This window comes from Quercus lobata, chromosome 1 (assembly GCF_001633185.2).
Source record: "Quercus lobata isolate SW786 chromosome 1, ValleyOak3.0 Primary Assembly, whole genome shotgun sequence".
NCBI lineage: Eukaryota > Viridiplantae > Streptophyta > Magnoliopsida > Fagales > Fagaceae > Quercus > Quercus lobata.
Window position 1 is genome coordinate 15,318,898 of NC_044904.1, and position 10,630 is coordinate 15,329,527.

Here is a 10,630-nt window from a genome sequence, read left to right on the forward strand (position 1 = left end):
TTAGAGCACGTTTGAGATTTGATTATAAGCCAACTTATTACTTATTTTTCCTACTATTTGCGGGTCTCATGTGAGTCACCTATTTACTTTATTTAACTTTTACCGTTTATTTACAATATTTTTAGCAAAAATCTAGATAAATTGTTCACAAATAGACACTTAATTTTTTCCCACTGTACTCCAAATAATGAGTTGATGATTTAAAGTAGCCAAACAACTAATATGTCTTTATTACTTTAAATGTATTAGATAGATTCAATGGATAACTTTTTAGTTTTTTCTTTTTTGCAAGTGTTAGAATTCAATGGATTGGATAATATGGTTATTTGTCTCAACACATTTATCCAATCAAGCATAAATAGAAAACTCCTTAAGGGTTGTCATTCAAATTAAACATTGATGGAGTGATTTTTAAATAACAAAGCGAGAGCTGAAGTTTTGATTCGAGATGATAACAAGTCGCTCATTGCAGCATTAAGTTGTAAAGGAAAAGCCATTTGGATTTGGAGAAGACAAAACTAGCAGCAGCTATCCAGACTATTAATTTTTTGAGATAGGTGCAAGAGATATCATCTTAGAGGTAAATTTTGTCTAGCATGTGTTGCTGACAACTTTGATCCAAGGAGAAAGATAATTTATGATTGGGAGCTATATATGGTAGAGACAACAATATTAACAATAAGTATTATTCGTGGTCATAAAGAAAACTTCATATTGAATAATATAGTTTTTTTTATAGAATATTTTAAAATAAATTTATATTATATCCATGCATTGCACACGACACCAACTAGTTTCAACTTAAAACTCGTGATTTAGTGGAAAAAAACCAACACAACACAAAATACTACTACTACTAATAATAATAATTTGTTTTTGGCCCTTGACTTTTTAGTGATCTTATGTTTTCACTCAATTTATTTTATCAACCAATCCCCAATATCAAACACTATGCATCCCACCCTAATTAACACCTTCAAATTTTGTTGCAACCCAAATTCCACTCCATTAACAAAAATGAATTTCATTCTTCCAAACATATATAACAAAATGAATTTGAAGAATTTCAAGTTTTCAACCCTATCCCTATTAGGGCCAAAATGAAAAAGAGAAAAAGAAAAAAGAAAAGAGACTGAAGCAATCCTGAATTGTCAAAAGTTTGATCTTTGATCACACTCTTTAAACCCACAAAATTCTAAATAATTTGGCATCTTTTGATTTCTTCCAACAGGTTGCACCGCAACGACTTGACAGAGGGGAAGGACTTTTATAATCTCCTCCAAAGTCTGCAAAAGGCCAAGAGTGCATAATGATGCACAATATATATGACCCCTTGATAATGATAACCCAAATCTAAAATTCCAAAAAAAGCTTCATGATTTAAGCCATGATGAAACTATTCTCCAACCGCACACTTCTTTCTTTCCGATTGGCCAATAGAAAGCAATAATCAATAAAGAATTATGACTTGGTTTTGTACACGTTAATTAGAAAATGAAAGGTGGGCCATTTTTATTTTTATTTTTATTTTTTAAGATTCCATAAGATCCAATTGTAACCTCACCTTCAATTTGGACAGAAGATTTGAACTCATTCAATTTGAGTATCCACTTAGCAACAATGGCCTGGCTTCCCTTTAATTGTATTTTAAGAAATTATTGTTTAAAAACTGTTTTCAGAAAATAAAATAAAATAAAAAGTAGATTTTTTAGATATTGTTTTGATTTTTTTTTAAATAATTTTAAATTTTTTTAAAAAAAGACATTTATATCGCCAAATAAGAACCGTGATACCTCAACTGGTTTTTTCTTAAAATAGTTTTTTGTTGTAATTCTAAAGATAGAAAACTGTTTTTTAGAAATAGAATGATAGAAATCAAACATGTCCTGATGGTGAAAACTTAAAAAGCTCAAAAAATAGTAACTTTTTATTTTCCTAATTTCCCCTTTATTTTTTGTTGGTCACTTCTCTTCATTTTAACATTACTTTTTTGTTCCAGGCCCCTTTCCAATACTTTATAAGCTCTTTTTATCTTAATGATAACAAAGTTCTTGGTCTATCTTTAATAGCAATACTTTTCCGTGAAACAATATCTTTTCACAATCTTTAGGGATTCTTCAAGAACCACATGTATTCACAAAACACTTGTGCTCCATTAACACGACCAAATCCATAAAGACCTGGTCATGCTCAAATAGATCACAATTATAGTTCACTGTTTTAATGCGCAAAGTGCGAATGTGACTTTGCATTCATTTTTGGCTTGCCCTTCTTCCTTAATGAGCAAGAGAAAGAGACATTTTACTGAGAGCTCAAATAATTATTATAAATTATGGCTTCGTGGGTTTCAATTAACTCAACTGGTAAAGTATTTAATAGTTGAATAAGATATTTAGAATTTAATCTCCGTCTACACTAAAAACTGATTAGTGTCTTGATCTGATGATAAATAACTATTATAAAAAATGAATAGTATAAGATGAAACTTAAAAAAAAATAAAAACTATAAATTATGGCCCCCACCGTGATAGCTATTAATTAATATAGTACGCGGATGATTACATACCATTCCACCAAAATAGTAATACTACTCTTAAGTTGAATTAACACGTATTCCACATTTCCACTCATTATAAACAAATTAATGCACTCAAAAATATATAATGTGGATGTCTTGGCTTTTGCGGCTCAAGGAAGTAACCTGATTATACAGCGAAAAAAAAAAATGAAAAAAAAGAAAGAAAAGAAGTAACCTGATTATGATTGCTTATGTAACCAAATAAAAATATATAATTCTCTCAAATAATTTATAATTCCTCCAATGATATCATTTTTGTGATAGAAAATTCAACCCATAATTAATTTCAAGGGCCGCAAGGACCGCTTTTGAGCTGTTATGACTTTGGCATATAACTAACACTAATTATTTTGTGTACCTAGAATTAATTAATTAGATATAGAGTATTGTATTGTATGTATTTTTACTTTTTAAGAAGATTGTGTGCCCATTGGAAACAATTACTGTTTAAATAATTATCAAAGCATTTTTGTATGATGAAAATTATAGGCGGAATCACTATTTGAAACTTTAGAGTTCCCTATGAACCTAAAAAGGGTCATACTAACGAGTACCCTTAGAGCACTTATTCATAATTCATTTTAGGAAAGTTTTGATTTCATTTTTATGGGAAATGGAAAAAACTGTCAAAATATTAATTTTTTTTTTTTGGGTCAAAAGGAAATTATATTAAAGCTAGCTGGAAAAACAAGAACCAAGACACAGCCTGTTACAGTAAACACCCAAAGAGTCAGTCTCAAATAGAGGGATCAACTCTAGAGGGGGAAAAGAATGAACAGAAAAAACCAAAGATTGAGTCAGACCAAACTTAGCTAAACGATCTGCACATTTGTTGGTTCTCGAAAAATATGCTCAACACAAACCTGAGGGAATTGATCAATTAAGAGCTTACAATCATCCAGCAGGGGAGAAATCACAGTATTGCAGTATGAAGAATTATTTAGAACGTCCACCAGCGACTTTGCATCAAGTTCAATCACAACAGCACCAATGTTCAGTTGACGACAAAGCTGGAGACCATCCCGGAGAGCCCAAATTTCAGCCACAAAGCTGTCAGCTCTTCCAATCTTCCTAGAAAAACCCATCACCCAATTGCCACGGTCATCCCTTATCAAACCACCACCAGCTGCATTACTTGCCGAGCCATTTGTTGCACCGTCTGTATTGAGTTTAAACCAGCCCAAATCTGGTTTTTCCCATCTGACTTGCTTAACCACCATATGAATATTACAATTTGATTTTGCACCACAAAGCAGGAACTTAGTTGCTAATTTAGTTACCATCTTGTCAAGATTCGGATTGGGCCTTTTGTTGGAAAAATAAACATTGTTTCTTTGCTTCCATATCATCCATATTATTAATTATCAAAATATTGTCAAAATATTATTATTTTTTTTTCATTTCTCATAAAAACTTTCTTTAAATGGATTATTAACCAGTGTTCTAAGGGCACTCATTAGCATTTTCCTTAATGATAATAAGTACATCCTATAATAAGTATAACTCGATATGTGTATATATATATTTGTATATTTATGTACTACTATTTAAGAGGCTTTCTTGTTTAAGATAGATAATTTTGTGGTTTAAAAACACTCATACATCCTAAGTTTAAGTAGAAACACCAACTGAAAGATAATCTGACTCTCGTTGGTATTCAATTTTTTTTTTTTAATTTAAAAAAATCCACATTTTAGGATAATGAAAATGGAATGTAATGTTATAGATTTTTGTTTTAAAATTTCAAGCAAAAAAATCTTTAAATTTTAGAATTTTAGAATCCTCTACTAATAGCCAAATAATCACAAATAACTTCTCTTAAACTCAAGCTGTCAAGAACTTTTTTTTTTTTTTTTAATTATTTTTAGAAACCAACGTCTTAGAGTAATGGAAATGGAATGTATAGTATCCTCACATTCTCCTTATGAAAACTTAAAATGTGTAAAAAAAAAATATGATCCATTATGTAATTACATAGTTTCAAAATCCAAAATTTTAGGGTTTTATTTTTATTTTTTAAATATCAACTGTCCAATTCATTCCATTCCTTTGTAAAGACGTACACATTCACCTTCTTTTCCTAAAAGTTAGACCATTATAAGCAGTTTTTTTCTTGAGATTTACAAGTATTTTTTTTTTCTCACTCATTATAATTTGAGCTTTACAAGTTTTCTTACAACAATTGTGCATTTAAAACTATTAATACGGTAAGAAGTTTCATAAAAAGCTCCAAAAAATGAACAAAATAATATTGAAATCATATATTCATATGTAGTAGATTTGTTATTTTTTTGTAGTTAGCATTATGACACTTTTGATTATATTAGTGATTTTAAACATACAAGTTTTATTTAAAAAAAGAAAAAAAAGAAGTATAAATCAAATAGATGAAAAATTATGACACTAAAGTAATTTTATAGTGCTATTTAAAAGTAAGCGAGAGGACGCACTCTTGCCGTGCACGGGACTCTTGTCTTAGACACAATGGAAGACTGAATGACTTTCTCTTAATTGATCAAATGATTCAAGTCAGCCCTTCTATTGTCGCAGAGACAGTAAAGTAATTATGTTTGTATGTATGACATATATATAGTATATATTATACATTGAATATCTTTAGTCTGGTGCAGTCCACTGTTTTCATTAAGTTTTTACCATGTGAGAGAGATAAATGCAAAAATATCATTTTTCATTTATTATTTACTCCAAGAAAGTGATCATAAATCATTTATTTATTTTTGGACAGATACAATAGAATTCAACTTATAGGGTTAGTTTTGTGATATAATTGTTTTCTATTATCAAATCAACACATCAATTGATTTTTTATTTTGATTTTTTTATTTTTGAGTTAGTGGGATTTGAATACCAATTTTTTTTGGATGATATTCAACTTTACTAATTGAAGTAATTAAAACCTACCAATAATATAATAGGAGTTTGGATATTTTTCATACTATCTCTATATTTTGTGACCAAACTGCCTCTTCAATTACTAGAGATGCTAGAAAAAGGTTACCAATTACTTAAAAAGACATCCAATTGCCCAAAATTAAACATGTATTTAAAGTATTAATTACTTATCAAGTTATCTTTAGAATGTCTAAAATTTCTTCAATGTAAAAAAATGTCTGATTAACGGGTGCTCTAAGAGCATTTACTACGTTAATATACTATTTTAGAAAAAATTTAATACATTTTTATGAGAAAAATAAAAAACCGTTAAAAATTATTATTTTTTTTTCATTAAAATTTCTAAAAATATTTTTTAAACCAATAATTTCAGGGAAATCCGTTAACTTTTCCTATTGAAAAAACATATAAAAAGTTTGTTATGGCTTATCAATAGCTGGATTAACAACCACTAGGGGTGGTATAATTACGTCATTTACGTGGTCCACTTGTATTCGAGTTCAATTCAACCATCACTAACTTAAGCTACTTGCATTTTAATATGCCCCTACCCATATTTTTGTATACATGGTGCAAACTATTAATTAGGGCACAATGCAATACAATCCTCATCAATAGGCTGTGGTTGTAACTCGTAACCATTATTAGCCATCCCCTAATATTTGGATAGTTGGGAGATTAAAATTAAAATCTTGAACGTCTTAAGAAATAAACATTAAGTTGCAAAGGTCTTGGTATACCTCTTAGTGTTAATATGAAAGTAAATTTAAATAGGAAATGATTTCTTTCAATTGAATCTTAGTTAAATATATCGATTGGTGTCTTGGTCTGATAATAAATAGTTATTATCAGAAACAGACATTATAAGTCCAAACTTTTTAAAAAAACTCATAATTTTTTTGGGTGAAAAAAAATAATCCTAGTTAAATATGCAACATATGTCATTTATTTAAATAAAACAGGAAAGAATAGGATGATTCAATTTGAGGGATCTTAAACATATTTTAGGCGCATAATTATTTATTCTCTCTGAATATTAATCATATATTTTTAGCCAGGCTTTCATAAATAAGCATTTTAAAAAGCCCAAAGTGCCCCTTTTTTCACACCGAAAAACAAAATTCCACTGGCTGTCTGGCCACATTGTCAAACTCTTGTCACCCCATATATTCTATTCCAACATTGCCCTTATCTTCAAATGATTTTTGTCCCTTCAAGAATTAAGACCACTATTAATATCTACGACCACCCAACAAACATTACACTATGCGACATAGGAGTATGTTGCTATGCCTTAGCTTTGAAGAATGAAGAAGAATCTCAACGGTGCATCAAATGCAATTTAATGTCTGCAACAACCTCATAAGTATAACCCAGCTGGACACACCTCCCTATATAAATATTATTCCTTTTCATTAATAAAAGTCACATAGATGCTGATCATGATGTTTTACACTTACATGGATTCAATCACTGTTTTAGGACAAATCTTATCTGATAATACAAGTGAACAATCGTTTTATTTATGAAAAATCCGAAGATCACAACTTTTCTCCTACCGTTTACTGCAACTTGCTCCTGTGATAATAAGTTATAAATAATAAAGTAAAATTATGAATTTATATAAATTTATAAATTTATCATTTATTACTTGTCATGCGAACAAATTACGGTAAATATAGCAGAAAGGTAAATTACTCTTAATTTACCAAACAAAATACTCACTCACATACAGCTCAAACTAGTAGGAAACCCAACAAGGGTGTTTTGGTCATTGAAGTCGTCAAAATTCTGAAAAGGACCAAACCCAAGCATAGAAACCGAGACCTTCGCGGCTGTCCATTCCGCTCCATCACCATGTGAATCCCTGCAACCCCCACTCTCTCTCTCTCTCTCTCTCTCTCTGTCTCTTGCCAGAACAGTTCTATGTATTTTTCTATTCACCAGAACTGAACCAACCCCATAAACCGAAAAGATGTACTAACAAATCTGGTCCAAACCCAATTTTTATTATATTTTTTCGTTTATTGTTGGTTGCAAAAACGAAGTGCCAACAAACTCATCATATCTTCTTCAATCACTATTCCTTAGTCTCCACTTCATCGCCAGACCAAGAACCGAAAGCTTTATCCCAACCACTAAAACGTAATCTATGGTTTTTTAATTTAAATGGGATGGTGGAGAAGAAGGTGCCCTCAAAGGAGAAGAGGGGGTTCTATCTGAAAATGAGACTATTGCACGCCAAAAATGGCAGAGTCCAAGAAAAGAGCTGTTTTTTCAAATACTACAAATGGTTTCTCTGGCTTTCTCTGTCTCTTTACCTCTTCAGCTCCTATTTCATCACCAACAATAACCCTCCCAACAAACCTACCTCTCTAACCAAAACCCGTGTCTCAAACGCCAAAACCATCCTGGCCTCTCGTGCTCTTTTCGAGTCCACAAACGCTTCTCATCTCCAAGAATCCACAGACGATCAAGGTTCAAAGTTCAATCATTTTTTTTTCTTTTTTTCTCACATTCTAGCTCAAAAGTTTCAACCTTTATTGCCAAATTAATCAAAAGTTGACATCTTTATTTGCTTTTTTGATCTTTTTCTCAACAGGGTTATTGAAGGACTTGAAGATTTTCGTGTACGAGTTACCACCGAATTACAACACGGATTGGCTCACAAACGAAAGGTGTACCAAGCACTTGTTTGCCTCGGAGGTTGCCATACACAGAGCTTTGTTAAACAGCGATGTGAGGACCTTTGATCCTTACGAAGCCCATTTTTTCTTCGTACCCGTCTACGTGTCCTGCAATTTCAGCACCATCAATGGCTTCCCAGCCATTGGTCACGCCAGGACTCTAATCTCCTCAGCTATCCAACTCATCTCATCAGAGTACCCATTTTGGAATCGGACCCAAGGCTTTGACCACGTCTTCGTCGCTTCCCATGACTACGGAGCTTGTTTCCATGCCATGGTAAATCCATATCCAAAGAAAACCAAAACAACCATTTTAATCTCTCTTTGTTTTATGTGTTTCTAAAACATGTTTTGGTTCTGTTTTATCTACTTTGAAGGAAAACGTGGCAGTTGCTGATGGGATACCTGGGTTCCTAAAAAACTCGATCATATTGCAAACGTTTGGTGTCAAATACAAGCATCCATGTCAGGAAGTTGAGAATGTGTTAATCCCACCTTATATTCCGCCGGAAACTGTACGGACAACCTTAGAGAATTTTCCGGTGACTGGTCGGAGAAATATTTTCGTGTTCTTCAGGGGCAAAATGGAAGTCCACCCAAAAAATATCAGCGGTCGATTTTACAGCAAGTAATTGATTTCATTGATTCATTCATTATTTTCTCTAATCAAACTTGTAATCATGTGTTTTATGTCTAGTTTTGACTAAATTACCCTCGTGGGTGTTGTTTTTTACGTTGTCTAATTTGACTTTTGTGTTTTTTGTTTTGGCTAGGCGTGTGAGGACGGTGATTTGGAGGAAATTCAATAGTGACCGGAGGTTTTATCTAAGGAGGCATAGATTTGCCGGTTACCAGTCAGAGATCGTACGGTCTGTGTTTTGTTTATGTCCGTTAGGGTGGGCCCCGTGGAGTCCGAGGCTGGTTGAGTCCGTTGTGTTGGGTTGCGTGCCGGTAATAATTGCTGATGGCATCCGTTTGCCCTTCCCCTCCGCCGTGAACTGGGCGGAGATATCGCTCACGGTGGCGGAGAGGGACGTGGGAAATTTGGGAACGATTCTCGAACACGTGGCGGCAACCAACCTTAGCACCATACAAAAGAACTTGTGGGACCAACGGAACAGGCGGGCCCTACTGTTCAACAATCAGGTCCAAGAAGGTGACGCCACGTGGCAGGTGTTGCTCTCTTTGGCTGGGAAGATGGACAGGTCGCATGAGAGTAGTAGTCGAGGTTCGAGGGTTTCCAGCTAACGGGATCGCGACACGTGGCGTGGCTGGCTTTTTTTTAATTGGGTGGGGGGAGATTTGAAGTTGCCAGCTAATTGAATTGGCTTTTTGTATGGTGGATGCGCTTACATGCAAAAATAATAATGGAGCACAGCTGGACTTATATAATTATTTCCATGAGGAGGTGGGGGAATTTTTTTTATTTTTACGTGGAGTGGGACCCATCTGGTGCAGAGATTTAAAGATTTGGGAAAATATTTATGGCATTGTGGAGTTTTATTGATGAGGTGGCGAGCTAGGATTGGATGACTATGTGGTGTCCGAGAAAAATACAAAATTTTACACTGTAAATGTGGAAGAGAGAGAATTTTGAATTTTTTTTTTTTTTTATATTGGGTATATAATATTACTATATAGATGGGTTCTTCATGCAAGATCCCGCTAATTTGTTTTTGAATTTTTTCTATTGGGTATAAAATAATAAGGTATGTAATATTACTATATAGATGGGTGCTTCATGCAAGTTCCCACTAATTATTTTGTTGTATATATAATTCTGAATTTTTAATTACTTTGATCATGTAATAGAGAAATTGTATTTGGTCAAGTACTCAATAAGGTGTGAGCATATCACAAAAGAAAGAATAAAATTTTATAATAATTGCATTGATATTGGTAGAAATTTTTAATTTATGCTTTTGAATGTATTGGACCAATTCAAATTATACTGTTGGTAATTGAATTATAATATATTTTTTATTTTGTGTTAGAAAGTTTTTGTAAAAGTGGGGTTGTCTCCATGAAAAGAAAGAAGTGATTATTTTTTGAAATATCGGGAAAGATGAGATGGGGGCAGTAGGGTTTATGAGTGAAGGGAGACAGATTTAAAAGACGTAGCAGTGAGGACAGCTAAGGTGTGTCAGATAAGCTTTAAATTGTTAAAAATTGTTATTTGTGGGACGGTACGATAGTGGTGGTGTCAGTGAGTGACCCACTGGTCACGGGATGAGCTAGGAATCCGACGAAGATAAACGACTCACACTGTGACTGAATGTATTATATACGGACAATAGAATGGGTTCTTTATTACTTGGCATCATTTTTAATTGATGTCTATTCTGTTGGATAAAAGAGTTCTTGGGTCCTTATTCGTAAAAAAGAAAAAAAGAGTTATTGGGTAGGGATGGCAATGAGGCGGGGTGGGGTCGAAGGATGGGATTTTCGCCTC

General features: G+C 32.9%; 1 protein-coding gene across 1 annotated transcript; it reads left to right on the top strand.

Annotated features, from left to right (window-relative positions):
• The first annotated feature begins 7,209 nt into the window (after positions 1 to 7,209).
• LOC115980616 (probable glucuronoxylan glucuronosyltransferase IRX7) lies at positions 7,210 to 9,973 on the top strand. The gene is made up of 4 exons (XM_031102850.1): positions 7,210 to 7,969; positions 8,094 to 8,455; positions 8,556 to 8,806; positions 8,952 to 9,973. Exons 1-4 carry the CDS (start codon positions 7,666 to 7,668, stop codon positions 9,424 to 9,426), a joined length of 1,392 nt encoding a protein of 463 aa, XP_030958710.1. The 5' UTR covers positions 7,210 to 7,665; the 3' UTR covers positions 9,427 to 9,973.
• The last annotated feature ends 657 nt before the right edge of the window (positions 9,974 to 10,630 follow it).

Coding starts and splice junctions, on each gene's coding strand:
- LOC115980616 (XM_031102850.1), top strand. CDS start 7,666: ATGGTGGAGAAGAAGGTGCCCTCAAAGGAGAAGAGGGGGTTCTATCTG. Junction 7,970..8,093: donor AGAATCCACAGACGATCAAG/GTTCAAAGTTCA, acceptor TTTTCTCAACAG/GGTTATTGAAGGACTTGAAG. Junction 8,807..8,951: donor AGCGGTCGATTTTACAGCAA/GTAATTGATTTC, acceptor TGTTTTGGCTAG/GCGTGTGAGGACGGTGATTT.